A 25144-nucleotide genomic window follows, 5' to 3' on the forward strand; every position below is an offset into this window, starting at 1 on the left:
CCCACTAATAGCAGGTCATCCCTTTCAAGTGAGGGGAGACAATCAGCCACCCACTCTTAGGGGAGGTCTCCCTCCCCCGACAAGACAATCAACCGTGACGAGCTCTCTTTTCTTAATTCTTCCTTTTTTTTTCTTTTTTTTTGATACCACCACATAAACGCCAGGAACCAAATAAGTAATTTTCTGTAAAAGGAATGATGAAGGTCACCAATATTTCTTCCCTCTTAGCCCAAAAAAAACAGGTAGATACATAGTAGGAATCCAGGAAAACACACAAGATCGCCATTAGCAACAACTCGAACAATTTAATTGTTATAACATTAACATAATGCAGCGCCACAACAGAAGAAAAGAGCAAGTCTCAAGTTAAAACCCATCTTCCAACAATTTCCATTGCATTAATAATAAGCAGATCAAAAAGCGATTCTTATAGTAGCCTTTTTTCTTATGAAAGGTCAAAATAAGGTAAAAATAGGCAGATGGTAGCAGCTCAATTCTCAGTTTGCTCCCTCAGCCTCCGAATAGTGCTCCTTACGGTCACAGCACTAGCAGTGCTGTAAAAAACACAAGAACAATTGGTCAGTTACCTCTATAAGGTTAAGAAAACGATGCGGAAAAAGCAGACCATTTCAAATTAGGATTATTACTTCAAAGTGTAGGCACCGCCAGCTTTGACCTTTCCACAGTCTTTGCAGCCCCAAATTCCCACGGCCTTCCTCTTCACTGCAAACTGCAACAGGTAAATAAATTAGAACGCATGCCATTTGATGAAGTGAAAAGGAAAACACTGGAATTGGCACATTACCTTCCCACAAAATTCGCAAAAATATTTGCTATGCTGACTAACTTCCATCTTCTTAATCTGCTTTCGCAGACTAGCCCCGTATCGGGTACCTACAAAGAGAGGAAACAAGCAATTTAGAAAATTCTCACACAAAGGCAACTGTAAATTTGGAATAGTATAAATGTTTTTGACTCTTAAAAGCCTCAATAAGATGGGAAAAAAACTCCAAATATTTCAAATTGTAATATTCCTCACATGTAATGCAGGTAACACTAGACAGTACAAACTCTCTGGTCACATTCTTCTATCTAGAAACTTGCCTATAAGTTCGAAGGTTTATAAAACACGTAGAAAAAGAGAGAGAAACTAAAGTATGCTGCAGAAATAGCACTTCCAATTATATACAATTAATAGATTAGATTCACAGGCCGACTATAACCTAGAAGAATTTTCCACAGTCAAAGTTTCAGCAATTGCAAACAAAACCCATGCCATATTTCAAAATTTATGACCAATTATTCCAAGATTCAATGGTGGTATACCCCACTAGCCAACCAAGTTGCAGCCAGTCACTTAACAGACACAAACACCAAATAACATCATATAGTACTTGTATAGAGGTCCTTTTTCTAATTGAATAATTGTATACAAATTTCGGATTACGAGTACAAATATATTTATCACACAGCTCATTAGTTCATTATTGAATAAATTCTCAGTTCAGCCTTACTGCCAGTAAAGTGAAGGGATTTTCCAATCAAGAGGACTGGATCAAAATGCAATCTCTCATTTAGGGAAAAAAAAAAAAAAAGAGTCAACCTAGATGCACATTTCTGCCCCAAGTAATATGAAAATTGAACAATTCCACTGGCTCTTACCATATTTTCCAACAATGCCAGCCTTCTTCGTTCTCTTGGTCTGCACCAAAACAAATGCATCAACTTAAAGATTTAGATCCAAAACCAAAACTAATATGCATATGTATGTAATTTGAACGCAGAATGAAGAACCAGATGGAACGTAAAGATGTTGATCTTTTTAGTGCAATCAAGGGTTAGCCATACTATCTATTAGCTGCATGAGTTATTAGGAATATGTAGTATTATTGCACTTAGTTCCACAAATTTGTTGGCTGCAAAATCCTTTACTGCCAATTCATAATGATATGAGCCATAAACTGCATACTCCTCAGCAAACTGAACGACACACAACATCACATTTGCAACATGAACTGATCAACGCACATAACCACACCTAAATACCAACCAAAGCCCTGCCTTTATCGCCAAAGCATCAACTACACTTCCAGTTTTTGCACTACTATAAACCAAAGCGCCTGCTGACCTTTTACACCCCAAGCACATTCCTAGAGAATGAACCACATGCAAAAAAGGCACGCACATTCACCTTAAAAATCAAAAAAAAAAAAAGGAGATGGGTCATAATGGGTTTTTAGCTACAAATCCCACAAGGTACCTAATTTCACCAAATGGGCAAAACTAACAATGCACGTGCATCTAAAACCCATTTCATTGCACTTGTTCTTTAGATTTACTTTTTCATATTTTCACGGAAAACTGTTGGCAACCATTTTCTGAGGAAACAAACATATCCTAAGCTTCAAAATTTATACAAATTGAAGAAAATCAAATTCTAGATTGTAAAACGCAGTAACCCGGAAGATTGTCCAGAGATTTATTTTCCGACAAAACAATCAGAACGTCAATTAACATATATGCTATGCATCACATACATGTAGCAGCAAATCAATATGTGTGATCGAGGGAGAGAGAGAGTACCATGTTGGTTGTAATTGAAGGCGCTCTCCGGTCGCTAACGAGGAGCGGCTGATTGGAACAGAGCAAAATGGAAAAACCTTAGGGTTTCTTTGATTGCGTTTTATAGTCCTTGAGGCCTGAAACGCTAATATTTAGGTTGATATTGTTTAGCGTATTGATAGTCCTCAAATCCGTTGTAGTCTAGTTGGTCAGGATACTCGGCTCTCACCCGAGAGACCCGGGTTCAAGTCCCGGCAACGGAATGTTTCTTTTTTCCATTTACTTTTTAACTGGGTTTTGCCTTCGCAGCATGGCCCAAAAGTGAAGCTGTCTTTTTTTTTTTAATCAATTTAAGTGGAAGGGAAAATGAAATATTACCAAAAAAACAAGAATTTGTCAATTAAATGAACTTGGGCCGCCACAAATAGGGATGAAAAAGCAATTACGGTTAACAGTTTTTAACTAAAATCATTAACTGCAACCGCGTAGGCAATTAATAAAACGGTTAACAATCGTTAACTGCTTTTTAAAAAGAAAAAATAAAAATAAATAAAAACGACGTTGTTTCATGTGTGTATATATATATATATATATTAGTTAACAATTTTTTCAAATCCTAAAACTACTAACCGTACCGTTCTAAGCGATTAGTGATTTTTTCTAACCCCCTTAAAAAACGGTTAAACAGTTAGACGATTAGCAGTTAGCGAATAGAGCAGTACTTACAAAGGTGGTTTGTGATTGAGTTATTTATTAATGTTTTTGCTCTAAAAAATTAAAAATAAAGGCGAAAAAACAAAAGTGTTGACAAACACAGTCATTGAATAAGCAGTTTGTAGCTCACTTGGTTTTAGTGACATGAAAACATTTAGAGTTCAAGCCCCGGTGAAGATGTGATCAGGTTATTATTCAAAAAATAATAAAGTGTTTTTCTAGTGTGGTGAACAAAGTTTTACCATACAGAAAAAGGTTCAATTCCTGAATCTTGATGATATTCATGACAAGGAACAAAATAGAGCAACATAATCCACATTGGCCTGTATCCTACAAAACATGGTATCAGCAAGAGTGGTTAATAGGAATTAGGTACTATTGTTGAAGTTACTTTAGTTGGAGGATTAAAGGGCAATTGGAAAAAGCTCAAATGTATGATATGCCTGAAAGGTCTGGCAATACAAGAGATGAACAAATAATTGTAAATTTTCAAGAAAGAAGTTTTCTTTCTCCTTTTTTCAAAAAGTCTACTTGGTGGTTTTAATTATTCTTCTTTGCCTACATAGTATATTCCATTAACCACAGTGCAAAAGTGCTCCAGAATCACAATCTAGTTGAATACAAAACTCCATGTTTATGGCCAAAAGCTTTGTACAGTATATTATTATGACTGCTGAACACACATCTATAACTTAAATACACATATACATATATAATTTACTTCAGCACAAGGATCAGCTAACACCATTTGAAATTGCAACCAGAAACATGAGTTAAATCAGATCTCAAGAAATTTCTCAATTGATGAAAATTGATTCTATAACGCAAAAAGAGTGTATGTTAGCACAGAAGATCAGTGGTGGAACATTGATATTTACCAAGCTTTTGAATAACCTATGATTATGAAATCCAGTTGAAGCAAACCATTTGCATTTTCTAAGATTTTCTGATACACTTCTTCACAAAAAATTCCTGGAAGCTTTCTGATGCCAAACACAAAATAATTTCCGCCTCAAGTACTGGATGGTACAATCTCCATCAGTTTAGACTTTTTCTGTTGGATCTTTTCAAAAATATGTTTAAGTTTCTCGTGTTGAACCATCTCTTCCAAAATTTTATCATCAGAGACTAAGGGTGAGATTTTTGGCTGATCACCGCTCCCGCCTGAAGAAGAGAATACCAACTCAGACAACAAGTCCTTCTCAACTTGTCGACAATATTTATCCTCTTCATTTGTCCCAGCCGCTATGAGATGGTAGATGTACACAACTTTTTCTTGCCCAAGCCTGTGGGCACGGGATATCGCTTGTGTTTCTACTGATGGATTCCATACGACATCCAGCAAAACAACCCTAGAAGCCCCAACCAGACTTATACCTTCATTACAAGCCTTTGTGGAAGCAAGTAATACCCTTGCTTCACTAGTTGGGTCATTGAAAATATTAATTGATGATTGGCGCCGCTTTGCTTCTTGTCTTCCATCCATATACAATACCTCATTCCCCTCGGTCCAATTGAAATGAAATTTAAGCCGGTCCATCACAAAGGTCAATGGTTCAAGATATTGACTAAAAACCAAAACTTTTTCGTTCAAAGCATTGCTAAGCCGGATGAGTTCCAGTAAAAAATTTGTTTTGACTCCAGCCTCATGATTCAATCCTTCTAACTTATCCCTCTCAGAAGGAAACCCCGCTTCCCCGCACTTAAGCAACAGTGAAGGATGGACAGAGATCAAAGAATTTAAAAAATCAGATTTAAAATGGTTTAAATGGTCTCGTGTAATATGTTGATGGAGTTCACCAAAGAGGCTCTTCTGCAGTTGGGTTGGCTGTAATATGACCAGAGAGTCCCTCAACCCAGGAAGTTTTTCTTGTAGTATTGAACCTTTGTGTACATGCACAAATGGGTCAATCATATCTCTAACCTTCTTCAGATTCTCACATTTCAGTCTATCATTAGTGCCTTTGGTAATGGGACTTGTAAGAGATTCCCATTTGCCTCTTATGCTTGTGAACTTTGGCCTTACCAAGCAGAGTGTGTTATATAGCTCATCAAAATTATTTTGAAAAGGAGTTCCCGAAAGGATAATCCGCTTGTCAGTTTTGATGTTTGACAAGGCCTTCAGGATAAGACTAAGTTCATTGCGAGGAATGTGCCCTTCATCAAGGACAACAAGGCCAGGAACCTCAAGAAGCTCTTTCCTGAACAGAGAAGTACAAGTGCCAGTACCAGTACCAATACCAGTACCAGCAAGTTTTCCAAACAGTTGGTAAGTAATTCCCAGAATGCTACTATTCTGTTTCCAGGAATATATCTTCAACGAACGGATAACAAGTTTGTTCAGGTATCTACCTTGCTTCAATCTGTAAGAAGCTACCATACGTTCTGTGAGAGTTTCCTTGCCAGACAACTTCGACTGGTTCAAATTGTGAAAAGGAATGTCAAACTTCCACTTTCGAAACTCCTCTTCCCAGGTAAGGAGCATGCCAAGAGGAGCTACAATGACTGGCCTGCATTCTGGATGTAATTTCATGTATGTCTGGAGAAAAACAATTGTTAGACGGGTCTTCCCCGTCCCAGGAGCATGAGACATAATGCACCCACTCCCACCAGAAGTAGTTGTTTGGTTTTTCAACTTATCAAGATAAATTCCTCCGGCTATATTCTTCCAAATAAATTCAAAACCATCACGTTGATGCGGGTACATACTACTTTTTATACCAGGAATGATGTCCCACACAGTGGCTTCAGCATGAGGGCGATCACAGACAGAATGGGAATCACAACCAGAATCTTGACACCTTAGGTCGTCAAAGATGGAGTGGTTCATTTCACTACCTGGGTCTCTCCTGTCTGATTTTCCACAAGGATGTGTACTCTACAATATGCAAAAGCACATTCAAAGAAATGAAAAACATATATTTGATGCAACACTCCTCTATTATCAAGTTGATAAGCACAGAATATATGAAAAGAAAAAAAGTAGATCATCCAATTAACATGTGGCAAGTTGTGCCTATATATATCTTTAATCCAGTATAATCCTTTCCATTCAGAGAAGGAATCCTATTATCAAGTTAGTAGCCCATATATATTATGTGCTCTCAAAGCAACAAAAGTATCTAAAGAGCTAGCAAAGTGTCATGACCATGTGTGTGAAAGAAGTACCATCTTACATTAATTTGAATTCGATTATTCCACTACCATTAAACATTAAACATTCAAAGATAATAAGATATTTATATTTCCTGGATGAGAGATACTGATAAGCAGTCTTAATTAATCATTTTATATACACATGAATAAGAAAAAAGTTGCACGACTTACAAAAGATGGCAGAATATACTTGATCTCCATTTTGACGTAGGAGCAAAATGCACATCTAAGTCCAACTTGTTCATCAAGAATAAACTCATGATTCCCTACTTGACAAAGGGTAGCTCTATTAACGTCATTCTTTGGAGGCAGGGCATCTTCAACCTGTTGATCAACATCAAACAAATCAAGTTTCACCAGGCACATATACACACATAGAAGATGCTAAATGAGCACGGGGGATAAAAGCAAACAAAAGAAGAGTAATCAAATAGAAGAGAAAAATGAAGAGCCTATAAAAATGGTCATGATGTGTACAAGTGAGGCTAGGGGAAGAGGGTTTGAAAATAAGTGTCCAAGAAATGCTCATGTTTTTGACCCAGTTTTCCAAACACAAATGATTTAAGGCTTTTAGTGAATTTATTAAACCGACAAATTTCATTATCCATGGTGCTAATTTGTTTTCAAATGATGTTTAACAATATAACTGATGATTGAGCTATAAGCACATGAAAATAATTCATTGCATTGAAGAGTGCAGAAGGTACAACCCTAGTCCCCCTTACATAAAATGCTAAGAAGAACACATTCTTTCAACTATTTTATCCAACAATGATGAACAAGAATACAATAAATAGGAAGCGTACACGAAATCATAATACAAAATATCATAGTGGCAAAATATATATTTAACACATAAGCTCAAGAACATGAGTTCCATACTTAGTAATTCAGAGTTTCAAGTAGTAAACCAGAATACTTCAAATAAAGCCCCCCATATACTTAAAGAGCATAATGCATTTTGTTATAGGAATTTGATATGCAAGTTTTGTTCTAGGGTCGAGACCACATACAATTTTATTTAATGAATTTAAGAACTTTCATCAAATAAAACTGTCTCACTGAACATACAGGAAACAGACATTACCGACCGTGTCCCCTCATGAACAAGTTTAAAGCAATATATGGAACAAATAAAATCATTATTTCTAGGTCTGCTTCTTCACAATACCAGCATACCTTATTAGCAGAAACGGCCGAACCAATTTCACTACATATGAGAGCCAACTCAAAGTCAGCCCAAAGTTCGTCCATTTCTTTCTGGTCTTCAGACTTCTTTAATGGATTTGACTCCTCAACTCCAAAGGTGAATTTCAAAGGCAGAGGCATCTTGGCAACTGATGAATAATTTTCATCTTTGCACGCATCATCTTTAGAAGATTCCAACTCTGCCCACAGTTCATCCATTTCTGTCTGGCCTTTGGATTTCTTTGATGGCTTTGACTCCTCAACTCCAAAATTGAACTTCAAAGGCAGACCCATCTTGGCAACTGCCGAATTATTTTCACCTTTGCAGGCATCATCTTTAGAAGATTCCAACTCTGCCCACAGTTCATCCATTTCTGTCTGGTCTTTGGATTTGTTTGATGGCTTTGACTCCTCAACTCCAAAATTGAACTTCAAAGGCAGACCCATGTTGGCAACTGCCGAATTACTTTCGTCTTTAGAAGATTCCAACTCTTCCAGAGGAACTTCCCCCTTCTCCAAAATGGATTCTACAAAAATCCTCAAAGCATCACCTTTTTTCACTAAGTGGATTCTCTTTCCCTTGGTGGCCATCCTCAACTTCCCCTCACCCCTCACATGTACTCTCTGCACCTTCTTACCACCATGATTACTCTCATCATCACTAAAATTATCTTCATTCTCATAATCAGACTCAAATTTCTCACTGCCAACAATATCATCACTATCATCATCATCATGATGCCCGGGTGAAGACTCCACTACCTCCTCCTCATCAACGCATAATGGGTGACTAAAAGTTCCATTGTCCATTTTTTTCTTTTTCTTTCCCAAGTTTGCAGTAAAATGAGAACGGGTTCTCTGTGCCACGCAATAAAGCTCATCATTAATGTTGTCTTCCTCATTCTCCGCATCAAACAAGATATCCAATCCATATTTCCTCCTCTTCATCCCCACGTCAACTCCTTTTGGCCTTCCCCTCTTACGACTTCCTCTCCCCTCATCACTTGCCTCTTCATCACTTGCCTCATCATCACTTCCCTCTTCGCTAGAGGATGATTCCCGGCAGCTTTCCAATTTATCCACTTTGTAATCCTCATCATCACTACCCTCTTCACCAGAGGATGATTCCAAACATGTCTCCGACCCATCTGAATCAACCACAACATAATCAGAATTCAGACCACTAGGGTCGTTTACATCTTCCCCACTCAAAACATCCTCATCATCATCATCATCATCATCATCAACGTCAATACAAACAACCCCCTCCCCTGATTTCAGACTTGAACAATTCATGTCCCCTTCTCCCAAAAAAACCACCTCATCGTCCTCCTCACTATCCACCAAAATTTCATCCACCTGATCAATTCCTTCAAAACCCACATTAGAATTTTGGTTATTCTTCAACCCCACACTCTCCACCCCCACATCACTGCCTTCTTCACCCCAATCATTCACACCAATCTCTTCCACACTACTGTCAGACACCTCAACCGTCTCACTCTCAGTCTCTATTTTTATATTAGCCCTGCTGTGTCCGCTTGAACTCGCCGACTCAGCCCCATTATTCTCCTTCCCCTTCTTATGTTCATTATACTGCTTGAAAATTAGGGCTTGCCCTTGCCTGGTTCTCCTCGCTACGGGCAAGCTATAGTCAATCATTGTTCCTCAAAAAGACTCGATCTTTCTACATGAGAAGACCCAACAACAAAAAATTACAAAAATACAAAAAAAAAAATCAGCACAAAGAAATCACAAACACATGAACTTCAACATACAGAGAAAAAGCAAAGGGTGATACATGAAGAGACTCACCTCAATGATCAAAATCTGGGTTGCAGAGAAACGCAGCCACAGAAGAACAGAGAAGAAGAGAAGAGAAAAGGGCGCGAAGGGTGCATGCAATCAGAAGAGGAAAAAGAGATGACTTTTGGTCTTTTCTTTAGGACTCTCGGACTTCGAACTGACAACCGGGAGTGGGAGTCTTTTATATTTATATTTATATTTATATATATTATTACTTTTTGATTCGAATTGCCGGTACTACCCTTCTGACCTTTTTTGTCTCTGTTTTCTGCAACCGTAAACAGAGGAAGGAAAAAACATTCGAGGCGAGGGAGAGAGAAGGGAAAAACATTTGTTTGTGTGTGGTGGAATTGGGATCGTCGGATTTTTTGATTGGTGGGAGAATGTTGGGCTTTGGAGAGGGTGCACATGCCCCACGTGGACCTTTTTTCTTCTTCTTTTTGGTTTTGGGTGATCGTCTTGTTTTTGCAGTACAGTAGGTTTTCCTGGTGCAGATTGGGGAAGTTGTTGATTGGAGAACGGAATCAACACCATGTGGGGAGTGTTTGTACCGTTTCGTTGGGTTTCTACTGTCTGCCATTGAAGTCTTGAGCTCGAGTTTTGTTTTCACTTTCTCAAAACAAAACCGGAAAACGGAAAAATGTTAAATTCTTCTTTATTTTTTAATTAGGAGTTTGTAGCTTTCACAAATACTTCATGTTTGGAATTGTATTTAGAAAATAAAGATTTTAAATTTTTGTTAAAAAGTGTGTTTTTGTCTATTTTTTAGACCTTTAAAAGCACTTCAATTTTTTTTATTAAATAGGTTTTTTTTTTTTTCTTCTATCATATTTGTTCAGTATTAAACACATTTTTTTTTACTGTTTAAACGCAAATCCGAACAAGCCTTAAACAAACAAGATAAGAAAATAAAAATTGGTAATGTGGCACTAACGGACGAAAAACACAGAGAATGAGCTCTTTCAAATTTGTGCAAAAGGAGGGGACCACCCCTTTCATTTTTTTATTTTTTTTTTTTGTCTTTTTTATAATTTAATTTTTAATTGTAATTGTCTCCAAGAAGTAATTCAATTGGCTGAAACTACGTCTTAAAATTTCAAACCACATGAACCAATTTAATATTTTTAAACACTATGAAGTTATTTTTTAAAATTTCAAACCACATGAACCAATTTAATATTTTTTTTCAAACAAAAACATTAACAAACAGCCCAATTACAAAACAATCATATCCTCCCCTTCCCCTCCCGTCTTTTGGATTGGTGTCCTTGAATTTGGATAGTCAATAAAAGAGGACTTCAATGGTATTCGTCTGCCCGAAAAGGGGCTGAAGTGTCTGAACGCCTAAAAATGCAAGTGAGCTTTTAAGACCCTCTTTGTCAGGGCAGAACCACCCTATGGCTGGGGGTTCCAACTATGAGATGGTCCCAACAAATTTTTTTGTTTGTTTTTTTGTGAAATAGACCTCTAAAAATTAAAGTCCCCCCACAATAATTTTTTAAAAAAATTTGCTTCCCTCCAAACTAAAAGTTATAGATTCACCCCCTACTCTTTGTTTTAGGGAATTCGTCTGCCTGAAAATGAACTGAAGTGTCTGAACACCTAAAAATGCAAGTGAGCTTTTAAGACCCTCTTTGTCAGGGCGGAACCACCCTATGGCATGGGGGTCCAACTATGAGATGGTCCCAAAAAAAAAAAAATTAAATTAAATTAAATAGACCTCTAAAAATTAAAGTCCCCCCACAATAACTTTTTAAAAAATTTTGCTTCCCTCCAATCTAAAAGTTATAGATTCACCCCCAGCTATTTGTTTTAGGGTATTCGTTTGCCCGAAAAGGGGTCGAAGTGTCTGAACACCTAAAGATGCAAGTGAGCTTTTAAGACCCTCTTTGTCAGGGCGGAACCACCATATGGCCTGGGGTCCAACTATGAGATGCTCCCCAAATTTTTTTTTTTGAATAGACCTCTAAAAATTAAAGTCCCCCCACAATAATTTTTTTTAAAAAATTGCTTCCCTCCAAACTAAAAGTTATAGATTCACCCCCTAATCTTTGTTTAAGGGACTGGGCAAAGCTACAATTGGTTTTTTTTTTTTTTTTTCATTAATCTTTCATGTTGATTTGAAAATAATAATAATAATAATAATAATAATAACTATGACATTACGTCAAGCAATACGAGACGTAGAGCTTATAGATTCAATAGTGAATTTATAAAAAATCAACCAAGATATCAAGTTGAACAATATAATAAGGGATGAATTATTTATTTATTTATTTATTTTTAATTATGAGTTTACACATTTCCAGATTTTGCGGATTGTCAAGATCCTCAATCTTTTTTTTTTTTTTTTTTTTTGAGGAAAAAACCTTGTTTCATTAGAAAAATCAATCAGCTGGTGGAGCAATATGCTCCCCCATAATAATCTCCCTTGTACAATCTGGGATTCTACCCAACCACAATCTCTCAACTCTCATTGTTACAGCAAAGCGAGCAAGAGTATGGGCTGCAGTATTGACCATGCGACTCACTAGGGTAACCTTCCTCTGTAGAAAAGCTTCCAAAGTCTTCTTAATATCTTCCACAAAAGATCCTCAATCAATAAAGCATTGAAGAATGTGATGACTTTACACCAATTTGGAGAATAGACGAAAGTGGAAGCTTTACCCATTAAAGACTAGAAATGGTAAAAATTTTAATGCCCCCTGCATGAAGATTTGATCTGATTTCTGGCATCATATGGGACAATTCATAATAAATGAAACAAATCAAATCTCATCTCATCTCAGACCAACCTTTTTTACTCCAATATTCCTAACCTTTTTACTCCAAATCTCACTTTTCAAATCTGTGACCAACTTTTTTACTCCACTTGACGTGGAACAGTAAAACTACAGGAATGGTGATGATAATGCAATCGAAGAAGATGACGACTCATTCAAATCCGGTTGCACGAGTAACCCCATGTCCGCTCCATGCCATCTCTCAGTAAAATAGGCAAAATAATTATTGAAAAAGTTACCTACTATTTTTTTTTTTTTACCTACTAATTTTTTTCAATAGATTCTTTATTTTTTTTAAATATTATTTTGTAGGAAAGAGAGTCTAAGGAAAGAAAATGAGAGAGAGTAAAAGATATAAAGAGAGTGAAAAATAATAATAAACAAAGTTTATAGTGTGAAATAGTGAATAGAACATCTACAAAAGAATAACCAAATCCAATCTAACTATTATGTGTGTTTTTTGGTCTCCAGTTGAATAGGCAACTTAACTCTTTTTCATCTAGTGTGAATAGTAATCAGCCTATTTGGAGCATCTCCAGCAAAAATAGGCAAGATAACCGTTGAAAAAGTACAATTTTTTACTTTACTACTCATTTTTTCATACACACTTCAACAAATTCGCTATTATACTATCGATTTTCTTTAAATATTATTTTGTGTGTGAAAGAATGTGAAAGAGGATGAGAGAGAGAGAGAGAGAGACTGAGACAGAAAAAGGAAAAAAGGAAGACAAAAATAATAACGAACGAAGTTTATAATGTGAATAGTGAATAGGTTAATCAACCTATTTACTATTCATATTAGCATTTCAACAGCATTAGGTATTTTACCTAGTGAAAAAGTACAACTCTTTACTTTAACTATTGCTTTTTCACTATACAATCTAACAGATTATCTATTATATTCTTTATTTTACCCTAATCTAGCACATGAAAACAATTTAAAATAAGGGCAAAAGTGGAAGAAAAAAAAATTAAAATGGCACATGACTTACTCATAATCGTTGACCGTCAATTTTAATCTATTTGACTGACGGAATTGGGCTTTTTATCATAAGATGGTAGTTTGATGGGATCAAGTGTTATAGTTGGTAGTTCATGGGAGAAAATGTCAAGACGCTATAGTTCATGTAGCAAAATATAATTAACCCTTAGTATTAACATACTAATTAGTTAGTTAATATATATAGTAAGTAAACTGGTAATAATTACATTGACATTTCTGTTAGCAAAAACTTGCCTCAAAATTGATCGTTATCAAATGCAATCTTACCTAACCTCACCCAATTGAAAGCAAAATGCATTTATTAGTCATTGTTAGAAAAACAAAAATATCTAAAAACTTATTAAATTTGTCGTATTATATTATGATTGTGAGATAAAAATCTAACATGTTTATGTTTTTTTTTTTTTTTACATGAGATAATTCAAGAGTTAAATAACATTGCAACAACAACAAAATTGGACCAACATCATTATTTGAGTGGACCACCTATGGTGTGATATTAATCATTATGCATGTACTAAGATATGACATAATGACATACATTTTTATTGTAAAAAAATAAAATAAAATAAAAGGGAATACATCTTTACCTTAGGTCCTTAAGGGTAAAAATTATTTCACAACTATTTGTTTGAGAAAAAAGTAATAATTATTTTACACTTAAGAGCTTCTTCAACAGAGTAAGTGAACTCATTGTATTAGTTATATTTAATTAATATGACTCGTTTTTGCTCTCCAATAGATTATGTTCGGACACTGCAAAATGAAGTTTTGCTACAGTAATTAGCAAGAGGTTATTAATTATTGTAGTATATTAGATGAATAAATATAGACATAAATTTTATCCAAACTGCTATGGAGGAAATATCTTCAAATTCATGTAAAATAGTGCCAAGTGTCTATAAGCATTTAAAACGCACATTAAATTCTTAACCTCATTAATAGTAGTTTACAGACACTTGACACTATTTTACATGAGTTTGAGAATATTTCTTTCATACCAGTTTAAAGACAATTTTTGTCAATAAAATATTAATTATTCCCATCACCATTAGCAAAACGCGGGGGCAAACGTCATGGATGGAGAGAATAATCGAGAGAGGTGGGGTGAGAGATTGGTGGCTCTTCCATCGCGCGTGACGACAATGTGGCTTGAGGTGGAGCGGCCTATTTTGGTCGTGTTTTGCTGCCATGAGAGGATGAGAGAGGTAAAAGAGAAGGAGAAATGATAAAGATATAACTTTTTGGCCTAACTTTTGTCCAACTTTTTTCTTATATGGTCATTTTAAAAAATAATAATAATAATAGTAAAAAATTTCTTAAGCAATAACATCCTATGTGATCATTTTATTATTTGGTATTTTTTTTAAAAAAATTATCTTTTTCTTCATAATAATGACATTTTTTAAAAATAAAAAAATGACAATTTTTATGAAGAAAAATACGATTTAAAAAAAAAACTCAAATAAGAAAAGGATCACATAGGATGTTATTGCTTTAGAATTTTTTTATTTTGTTTTTTATTTTATTTTTAAAAAAATAAGAGAAAAATTGAGTCAAAGTTGTGCCAAAAAATTGTGTCTTTATCATGCCTCAAAAAGACAAATACACATATTCAAATGTTTTGGATGTTTTAATTTTATTTTCTTTGAACATTTTTTCCCAATCAATGTGATTATCCAATTGTCATGTTAAATGCACATGTTTAATACAAGTATTAAATTGTTCAAGTACCACGTAATTTCATTTTCTCTGAGTTCAACTTATAAATCTCACGTATTCTATCTACTTGACATTATTACATGTATATATATTAATTACATAATTAGTTGATAACAAACTTATAATTAGAGTCATAATCAGTCTAACATTTAAAATTATACTGTTTAACCACCCTCATTTAATCTTCTGACCTTCGAAGTTGTCTGCACGTCTAAAGTTCCTACACCCGAACGAGAGCTGAGATCCTCTACGATCACTCGAAGCATCAACTTGTATCACAATCGTCCATGTCCCTGGGTCCCCCTCTTGTATCGTACATTCGTACACCAATCTGACTGAGGAAAACGCGCCACCCCGACCCGTAATAAGACAAACGGCTCCCCACTGGAACACATTCAACACACAAATGACTTCATCGAAAACAAACGGCTGCCCATGTTCGCGGGCCCCATGTTGTCGATCTTAATTAGCGGTTTAGACGTCCATAGTTGCCGGTCGTTTTTTAAACCTCTCTCTCGCCCTTGAGACTTGAGAGCCAAAGCTCCTCTGATTTAAAAAAATACTTAATTTTTTTCTTTTTTTTTTTTTAAAAAAAACGAAAAATATACTGTGAATCACGAGGACAAGACATTTTGTTTTGTATATAGTTTATAGAAAATTTTCCAGATCTGAAGATTACTGTAAGCCTTCGATTTTCTCGGCGACAACTTCGGATCCGATCCGAAACCCAAAATATACCGGATCAATCAAACCGGAATTTGAACCCGTTTTCTTCTATTCCGATTAGGTTTCAGCTGAAAGCTGACATTGCTTCGTTTTTGTTTGATTCTGCATTGAATGCGGTTTCGATTGCTTCATAAGCTGCGTTGTGTTTGACCTCGGTTGAATTCGCCGGGACGCGCGATGGCTTCGGTGCTTAAATTTTGTGGTTTTGATTGCCATTTCGCGTGTAAAAGATTAGTTTGATTAGGCATTTTGTGGGCTTCGATTGGTTTGTGTGAAAAAGAAAAAGCAGGTTTTGAGAATTTGCAAGATGGATCCTTTATCTGCGATCAGCGAGGAGCTGGCGGAGATCGACGGACAGATCGCCGATATCTTCCGAGCGTTATCGTAAGGGATTGCGATCTTCTTTGTTTAATTTGCTACATTTTTGCAATTTGATTGTTAGAGCATTGGGACTTGGGAGTTTTGCTTTATCTGATGTATATGATCCAGCATTTCAGACACAAGAACTGCATTCAAAGCCTCTTTCCTTTTGGTGCTTAAAGTTATAAGATTTTAGAGCTAATATTGCATGAGAATTTAGCTTAGGTTGTTTATTGATCGTTTCTTGCTCATCTTATATCATTTTGTGAAGTGCTGGACACAATCTGTGGTCATGTCTGATTATGTGGTAATGTGATGCCACAGAAATGGATTTCAGAAGTTGGAGAAGATTAAGGACTCGAATAGGCAGAGTAGGCAGTTGGAAGAGCTCACGGAAAAGATGCGGGAGTGTAAGAGGTATTTGAATATTGACCCCTTTCTTTTCTGTCTCTGTAATTCTTATTTGTGGGGTTTGTTTATAATATTTATAAGCAGCATTTAAAAGCTCTATTAGCGAAGTACTGTATCTACAAATTACAGTCAACAGATTGTTTGTGGTGGGAAGAAAGTAATGTGATTATTAACTTCATGCTAATGATGATTGAGGGGTCTGGGCCTCTGAAGGGGGGTGGGTGGGGGGGTTAGAGAAAACGATTTATAGGTATAGTTTCCCTTTTTGTACTCTCTGACACCCAGTGAGCAACTCTAACAGCCAGACAACCAATTTTTGCAAAGTTGCAATGATAAGATTTAAGTCCATAGATCTGTTTTGCTTTGTGAGAATTGGAAGTTTGGAACTCATGTAGGCTGTAGCCATGTACTTTGTGCCTTCGATTTACCATATGGAATCACCAAGGTGCATATTAGTTCTTTTCTTGTGCTGACATGGTAATAATTATCCAATATGGACACCTAGGCTAGGGTGATAGTCTAAGGTGTTTCTATTTATAATGAGAAGGTTACAAGAGTTTGTTTTTGTGTTAATCTCAATACACGATACTTATCAATACAAGATAACTATCTATCCTAACTATGCATGATAATAGGAGATCATCATATCTTAGTTCTATCCTTATCAGATTTTATATCTTCATCATTTGAGTTCTTCGTGATCTTATCATGAAGATATGTTGACTATAATTCATTTGTATGGGGTTTCATGTACAATTCAAATAATTCTCTTGTTTTCTTTTTCGGATAAGCAATAGAAAAGTTATTAGAAAAAGAAGAAGTCAATACATATAAGCAGTATACATAGAATTCCTCTAAAAGAATTACGAGCTAAAATTCAAATGATCAACAAAGTCCTCAAAGGAAGTATACATATACCATTAGAACCCTCATACAATGACCACAAAAATAAGGCCTTTAGCTCAAGAATAAATAACTCAATGGTATTACATGTGCAGTTACTCCTCTCTCCATATTTTCCGCATAAGGCAACTGGGAAGCCGTTTTCCACATAACACTGCTTCTACGCCTACCAAAAAGACCTTTTGCAACTGAGGTACACCTCAACCACTTTCAGAGGCATTATTCGTTGAACCCAAAAATTGCAAAAACAAACAAATCATATATATTATATTTATTATTATATATAACAGCTGAGTTCCTCCTCAGAGAGTGCTTAGAATTATGACATGTGTGATGGACCCATAATTTTTAAACACTGAACCGGTCCTTTTAAATTAAAAACCGGTTCTTTAAGTAAAATTGAATTGGTGGTTAAATTAGCTTAATTAATTATTCAAGTTAGGAATACAATGTTGCTATGAACGTTTAATAGAAAGAAAAATAAAAAATCTTACGTATTTTTTTGAGTTTATTTCAAGAAGTTTCCTTATATGGGATTTCATTAAGTTCAAAAATTTAATGTACAATAGTATTTTGTAATTTACTACTCCAAAACTATAGGAGGACAGTTCCCAAGGTAGCTCAATCGGCTGGGACCACGCCTAATGAAGCGAAGGTCACTAGTTTGAATCCTCCTCTCCCCCTCTTGTGCGTACATGTCAAAAAAAAAAAAAAAAAAACCTATAGGAGGACAAAATTTAAAATTTAAAAACATACCTTATCTACCCATAGTCGGCCATATAGGTATTGCAAACATTAATATTCTAAACAAATTAGCCATGATAGGTTGGCTAACAAAACAGTGAAGAAAGAAACCGTTCAAGTAAGCTGAAACATCACATTTATCTCTTAGATTGGCTATTTTTACCTCTCTCTCTCTTTAGGGTTTGAAAGATCTTGAATTGTGAAATCAAGAGGATTCAGCAGCGACATTCAAGAGAAGAAAAAGAGTGCTGAAGTACATAATTTTCTTTTCTTTTGAAGCACTTTGCTCCTTTTTTTTTTTTTTTTTTTTTGTGGTTTTGTGGAGGCTGAATTTGACATATGACGTTGATGGGTTTCTATTTAATCGAAAGTTTTGTTGCTTTGATATATGTTTGTGTTTTATGGACTTTGATAATTAGAATCCATATATTCTTATTACTATTTGTTTTTCTTTTTCATTTTAAACCATGTGTATACATATGGGAACAAATTTTCATTGAAAAAAATTGTTTATTTTGCTCTGTATTATTTTTTGAATGTTCATAATTATATCAGTTTTATTTGTATTGAAATATAATAGATATCACACAAACATTATCATAAATTTCTTCTAATTTTCTATTAATGCTTTAATGATCATAATTCATATTTCCCTCTTGCTATTTTTCTCATTATATTTTTCATTATAAACTACACATATTGGGAACAAGAATTTTAACATGTTTTAATTTTTATGGATTAAAATAAAATTAAGGGTTTTATGTTAGCATTTTTTTGTTGTGATTTATACATTCATGCAATGTTTCGTGTAATGTATAACCGTAAATGTCTTTTTATTAAAAGATGTGAGATATTTAACCTATAATGAAAAGTATGCGCTTAAAATTTAAAATTAAATTATAATAAATAATCTTGCGCATAGTGCGGGTTATGAGCTAGTGACCATAACTCTTGATCAATCGAGTAATGAATTAACAATTGGTCAACTGTCTCCCCAATACACTTACACATGCAATAGCAGTACACCAGGACAACTTTCCTTTTCATCAGGTAATCGTCGATTAAAATTTTCTCAAAGGCGACTTGCCAATTCGATAACTTATTAAGAAAAGAAAGAAAAATCCAATTAAAATTAGATTCTTCTGTTCAAAACTCTACTTTTGTTTGTTTGGTTGTCATCTTTATACCTGGTTCTCACCATGACATTATGAGCATATTCTCACCATGACATTATGAGCATATTCTCACAATGACATTATGAGCATATCACAAAAATAAATTTGCTGGATTGTAAAAAAAAGAACTTGAAGGGTTCTAAGAGGTTTTATTCTTGAGATTTGAAATGTTGAGTTCAAGTTCCTATACTATTAACATCCTGCAAAATATCAATGAATAATATTCTTAAGGACTTATGCTCTGTTAAGATCTAGAGATCACGACAATTTGCATATAACCTTGGATGTTAAGTTTCTTGCCAAAATCCAGGACCTACTTTACTAATTGATGCTTGAAAGTTGCAATTAAGCGAAGTTCGCCATCTAAGATAAATGTCTTATATAATGTTTCTGTGCCTCCTGGGCATGAGGATAAATTGCTTAGCCCATTAGGGGTGAAAGTTCCTTGGTTACCTAGTAACTGGTTCTGGCGGGTGGGGCCAGTTACCCGTAGGAGTTTGATTAACGGTGAGGATTGTTGTACAGTATGCGTTTGCGACGTGCAATTAATCTGAGTAAAGTTCTCCTATGTTATCAAAAAAAATAAAATTAATGCTTCTGCTGCTGCTGCTCTCTGTTTGTGTGTGTTTGTGTTTTCATTTTCCTTTTGCCAATGGTAAAATGGTGTCTTCTCCTCCCATAAATAAGGTGGAGGATGGGCCATGGGTTGAGATCTACGTGGACGCGTGAGTTGTATTTACCTATAAAAAGGTTTTGGCTTGTCTTTTCAGGCTTGTTAAAGAGTTTGACAAAGAAGTCAAGGATTTGGAGAGTAGAAATGATCCAGGCACTAACAAGATGCTGAATGAGAAAAAACAGTCAATGGTGGGTTATTATCTTAATCTCTATTTAGCCTTTGGTTTTGTAACTTTTTCAAAGTTTTTGTTATGTCCATTTGTACTGAATGATGTTCATACTTTATGCAGATCAAAGAGTTGAATTCATATGTTGCTCTTAAAAAGCAGTAAGTTAACATCAGTCAAAATTTTCCATTATTCAGTTCTTAAAAGGTTAAAGCAATTCCACATATCTAAAATGCATCTGATGTGTCATATACTGTATTTGTTGCAATGTTCTTTCTTTTCTTCTATTAGGTTTTCTATGCTTTTTGTGCTTTCTCAAACATGTGACGTAATTTGGGATGTTGGATTAGTGATAGTCATAGTGGGATCCATATACTCTCTTAGCCTCTCCACAGCTTCAGTAGTCTGACAAAAGCATTAACGAAGTTACCATGATGATGTAAGGTGCCATTGGTTGAAAAAACATTATTTTTCTCTACTTAAAATGAGGATGGCACCTATTGTAGAACAAATGAGAAAAGGTTGCCTAAGATGGCTTGGTCTTGTGCAACAAAGACTTAATAAATGCACCATTAAGAAATTGTGATTTGATCAAGTTGAAAGGAACAAAAAGAATTAGACGGAGTACAAAATTAACACCGGTAGAGTAGTGAAGAGGGAATTGATAAGCACAAAGGTGATGGAGAGCATGATGTTAGATAGGGTATGATGGAGAGAAAAGATACATGTAGCCAACATTAACGAGTTGATGAATGATTCACTGTTGGCCCCTTGGGCTTTAATCAAGCCGAGTATTGGCTGTTTGAACTCAGCTTGACAAAATTCTATATAAGCTTGAGCTCGAGTTTAGCTACAAGAGGCTGTTTGAGCTTGACTTGAAAAAATTATTAGCCTAGTTTGAACTCGGCTCAAGCTCACCTTGAATAATCCAAAGAAGTCAAGCTCGCCGCTAATAATCCAAAAATTATACTTATATATATATAATAGCATATATAACATGCATATATACTAACGCACGCGTGTGCTCACACACATGTATCTGGACTCATTTACTCATGTGTATAGTGACATGACATCATTTGTTTTGTTTATAAATCTTTTGCATCATCGAATGACTAATTGTACATTTTTAATTCTTTTCTTAGGACTTGATTTTCATTTTGTTGTTGATATAGATATGCAGCCAATCTTGACAACAAGCAAATTGATCTCTTTGACGGTGGCACTGAAGGATATGGGGAAGAAAATGGCATGCTAGCATCGTGTAAGTATATGTCCTTTTCACCAGCGTGCTGATTTTCATTGATGTATCTACTACTCCTGGTGGTCTTTTATGCTAACATTAGAGTTAGTTGTGGGTATGACTCTGCTGCTCATGCCTTTTTGTCTGCAAGACATGGAGATTGAAGGATACTTACTAAACAGATTTCTGCTTGGTTGTGGATTTGTGGTAGAATTTTGTAATATAGAAATAGTTGCAATATTTTCTTTATCAAGTGAAAAGGTGCCAGATTTACATACCTGAAAAGTAAGTTGGTTTGGGTGGCTACTTTAGCAATTGAGTTGATTATAAAGAAGTTGGATTGGATGCATTATGGTTCCTTGAATGGCTGTAATCTATTATACAAGCAACTCTTTAAATCTCTTCTTGGCCAATTTTGGCTTTAATCTACCCAGATGATATATTGATAATTTTATAGTTTGATTTTTGTTTCTGAGAAATATATCTATACACATGTAGTGAGTGCCTACATATATGTATACATATGAAAAGTAGAAATAGTAATGGTAATATGAGAATGCCACTCATAAAAAAAAAAAAAAAAGGTAATATGAGAATGTCACTGGCTCATTGGCATGGTGAAATCAGTGTCATAGTAATATTATATGTGAACCACCACTTTTTGATGGTTTAGAAATTTTGAATTGCTGTACAACTGTAACTCTTAATTGGAATTATGTAACTCAGGAGTAACCAATGCATACTTTTAAGTTGGTTCAGAATCATGCCTTGTGTTTGATCTATTTCATACCTTTGTATGTACATCAAATGTTACTATAATGTGTTAAATATTTCTCCAATATGAAATATAATTGATGCTGAGACACAGGCTATATTTTTCAGCCATGACAAATCAACAGCTATTTGATAGTGGAAACCGGATGATGGACGATACTGAACAAGCCATTGAGAGGTCAAAAAAGGTTGGATTATATCTCAAGATCATTTTGTTGCGCAATAAGTTTCTCCATTTTGTGACAGGGATAAGTTTCATATTCTATCTTGAACCTGATCGTGATTTCCTCTTATGCTTATCTATTTAGTCTTGGAAGATTACTGATGTTGTTCTAGAGCATACTCATGTTGCTTATCCCAAAAAAGAAGAAGAGAAGAAAACATAAAATTATCTTTTACTGTTTTAGAAGTTTGAAATTATTGCAAATGAAAATTAATGCATCTCACTGTTTGTAACAGGTTGTTCTTGACACTGTCAATGTTGGAACAGAGACTGCAGCATCACTAAAGGCTCAGGTGTGTAATTTGTCAATTTCAAAAAAAATGGATGCCGTGGCACTTTATTGTGTCATATTGAATTTAACTTTCCTCTCTTTCTCTCTCACACACACAGCCACGTACAAACACTACACAATTTCTCACCTTGTTTCTTTTTGTCTTTTAAAAAAGTTCAACGCCATTGTAACTAAAGATATCTATTACTCTTATGTTTAGACTGAACAAATGAGTAGGATTGTTAATGAGCTGGACTCTATCCATTTTTCAATCAAGAAAGCTTCTCAACTTGTGAAGGAACTTGGTAGGCAGGTCAATCTCTAAAAGTATCTTCTCCTATTCTTGTCATATATTGAGTATCAGTTGTGTTTTGCATTACTTAACTCAATTATTTTATTAGGTTGCAACTGACAAGTGTATTATGGCATTACTCTTCCTTATTGTCATTGGAGTCATAGCCATCATTATTGTTAAGGTAATATATTTGTTTACCTTTATTTTTTTTTCCTGTTACTTAAAAATTAATTTTCTCATCCAGTTGATTAACAGTTGAAGTTGAATCCTTGATGTTGCTTTAATACTAGGACATTTTTTTTTCTTTCCTTTTTTGGCTGCGGAGGCCCTCAGGTCACACTCACACACACACACACACACACACACACACATATGTATATATGTGATAAGTGTCATGATTTTTTCCTGCCCAACCTTTTTCTTTATGGTCAACTGGAATTTTTACAAGCTGACCTCAGGCTGGTTGACTTTCTAGACTTGATTGATCATTATAATACTGTGATTGTTTAGTTCTCCAAGATATTGTTTGGTTAGCCCAAGACTTTTTTTTTTTCTTTTTTGGCTGCGGAGGCCCTCAGGTCACACACACACACACACACACACACACACACACATGTATGTATGTGATAAGTGTCATGATTTTTTCCTGCCCAACCTTTTTCTTTATGGTCAACTGGAATTTTACAAGCTGACCTCTGGCTGGTTGACTTTCTAGACTTGATTGATCATTATAATACTGTGATTGTTTAGTTCTCCAAGATGTTGTTTGGTTAGCCCAAGAACTTACTTTTTTTACACACAGGAAAAGTTAAATTTACAAAATTTCCTCTTTAAAATTAAGTTGCATGCAATTTGAATTCGAGGAAAGACTGCTTATGTAACTTTTATGTCCAGAAGATATCTGTTTCATTTGTATGGCCCCTAAGATGAGTTTATATTCTTGGGGGGAAAAGAACCATGAACTGCTTCTATCTTATTCATTTCAACTTGTCCTAACATATTGTTTGATGAAATTGTTTCTTTAACGACCAAAAAGATTACGGCCCCGTTTGACAATGTTTTTTTGGGTAACATCTTGCTTTTTAGCGAAAAAAAAAAACAAAAACATTAACAAACAACTCCAAACACAAAACACTCAAAACTACTTTCACCTCTATGTCACATCATAACACTTTTTCAACAAAAAAGCAAAACAAATCCTGTAAAAAGTTTTATCAGCACGAACCCTACTTTTTTTTTTTTTTTTTGCAGTCTTTTCTGACTATTGAAAGCCTATCAACTTTTGAAACAACTGCATTTTGCATTTCTCATGCCTGTTGATTTAGTTAAATGTTTTTGTTTTTTTTTTTTTTGATGAATTCTATACTTGTATTTCAGCTTGTGAACCCAAACAACAAGGATATCCGGGATATCCCTGGATTAGCCCCACCGGCAATGAATCGGAAATTACTTTGGAATGCTAGATAAAAAGCTATGAAGAGAGGAGAGATTATCTCACGAGGTTGAGGAATGATTTTGCCATCTAGCTATGGATGTGTTTCTAAGTAATTTTTCAGAAGAGGTTGGTTGACTTTTCCGAGTGCTAGTCTCAAACTGCTGTTGTGCCTCATTAGCGTAAATTTTGATGTGGTCTGCATAATTATTTCGTCTTCCTCGACTGAGAAATAATTCCTATTTGAGGGAAACTCAAAAATATGTAGAGTGTATTTGTTCATACGATGTATTGCTACACATGTAAGATATTTGATCTGCAATTCATTATTTGTTTCTGGTTTTTGGCAAATTTATGCTGCTTACTGTTTATCTAATGAAACCTAGGGCTTGATATATTGTGGATCAACAACAGTAGAATCATTTCAATTTTGCCTTGCCTCTTTGTGATTTTATACTTCTTAGTGATATCAACCCTCCCTAGATAGGTATTGCCTTGCCTCCTGTGATTATTATACTTATTAGTAATATCAACCCTCCCTAGATGGTTATTCCCCCTTCTGTTTTTCTTGTTTTTTTGGTCTTGTTTTGGTGCTTTCTTGCCCCCTTTGCCTACTTGATAAGGAAAAAATAAAAAATAGAGACAGAAGAAAGAATCGGGGTGGAGGAATTTCTTTGAACACAGCACAAGCACTAAGCGAGAATAATTCCTTCTCTTATCCTCTATATAGCTCGTCGTTGGTCCTTCGCAAATACGCTCCACGAGCACTGTACATCTTTCTTAGATGAGAACACGCAAACGCAGCAATG

The 25144-nt window shown here is 35.1% G+C and overlaps 3 protein-coding genes and 1 non-coding gene across 5 annotated transcripts; 2 read left to right on the forward strand and 2 right to left on the reverse strand.

The window, feature by feature from the left end:
• Positions 1 to 285: 285 nt before the first annotated feature.
• On the reverse strand, positions 286 to 2686 carry LOC132175061 (large ribosomal subunit protein eL43z). The gene is made up of 5 exons (XM_059586870.2): positions 2584 to 2686; positions 1663 to 1702; positions 806 to 894; positions 648 to 730; positions 286 to 554 (listed from the first exon to the last, which is right to left on the reverse strand). Exons 1-5 carry the CDS (start codon positions 2584 to 2586, stop codon positions 491 to 493), a joined length of 279 nt encoding a protein of 92 aa, XP_059442853.1. The 5' UTR covers positions 2587 to 2686; the 3' UTR covers positions 286 to 490.
• Positions 2687 to 2752: 66 nt separating this feature from the next.
• Positions 2753 to 2825, forward strand: TRNAE-CUC (transfer RNA glutamic acid (anticodon CUC)). Its single transcript has one exon. It is a non-coding gene; the product is annotated as a tRNA-Glu (tRNA).
• Positions 2826 to 3949: 1124 nt separating this feature from the next.
• LOC132176595 (SNF2 domain-containing protein CLASSY 4) lies at positions 3950 to 9543 on the reverse strand. 2 transcript variants are annotated; one of them, XM_059588850.2, is made up of 4 exons: positions 9436 to 9543; positions 7612 to 9307; positions 6604 to 6756; positions 3950 to 6154 (listed from the first exon to the last, which is right to left on the reverse strand). In XM_059588850.2, exons 2-4 carry the CDS (start codon positions 9280 to 9282, stop codon positions 4289 to 4291), a joined length of 3690 nt encoding a protein of 1229 aa, XP_059444833.2. In that variant the 5' UTR covers positions 9283 to 9307; positions 9436 to 9543; the 3' UTR covers positions 3950 to 4288. The 2 variants fall into 2 exon arrangements, with proteins under 2 accessions (XP_059444833.2, XP_059444834.2); XM_059588851.2 differs by having other exon boundaries at positions 7612 to 9303; positions 9436 to 9542.
• A 5905-nt stretch (positions 9544 to 15448) lies between these two features.
• Positions 15449 to 24688, forward strand: NPSN11 (Putative plant snare 11). The gene is made up of 10 exons (XM_059586728.2): positions 15449 to 16046; positions 16347 to 16439; positions 20026 to 20119; positions 20221 to 20258; positions 21273 to 21361; positions 22223 to 22302; positions 22574 to 22630; positions 22829 to 22921; positions 23010 to 23084; positions 24281 to 24688. The coding sequence occupies exons 1-10, from the start codon at positions 15970 to 15972 to the stop codon at positions 24368 to 24370; spliced, it is 786 nt and encodes a 261-aa protein (XP_059442711.2). The 5' UTR covers positions 15449 to 15969; the 3' UTR covers positions 24371 to 24688.
• Positions 24689 to 25144: the final 456 nt, after the last annotated feature.

Source organism: Corylus avellana, chromosome 3 (genome assembly GCF_965113065.1).
Source record: "Corylus avellana chromosome 3, dhCorAvel1.hap1.2, whole genome shotgun sequence".
Classification (NCBI taxonomy): domain Eukaryota; kingdom Viridiplantae; phylum Streptophyta; class Magnoliopsida; order Fagales; family Betulaceae; genus Corylus; species Corylus avellana.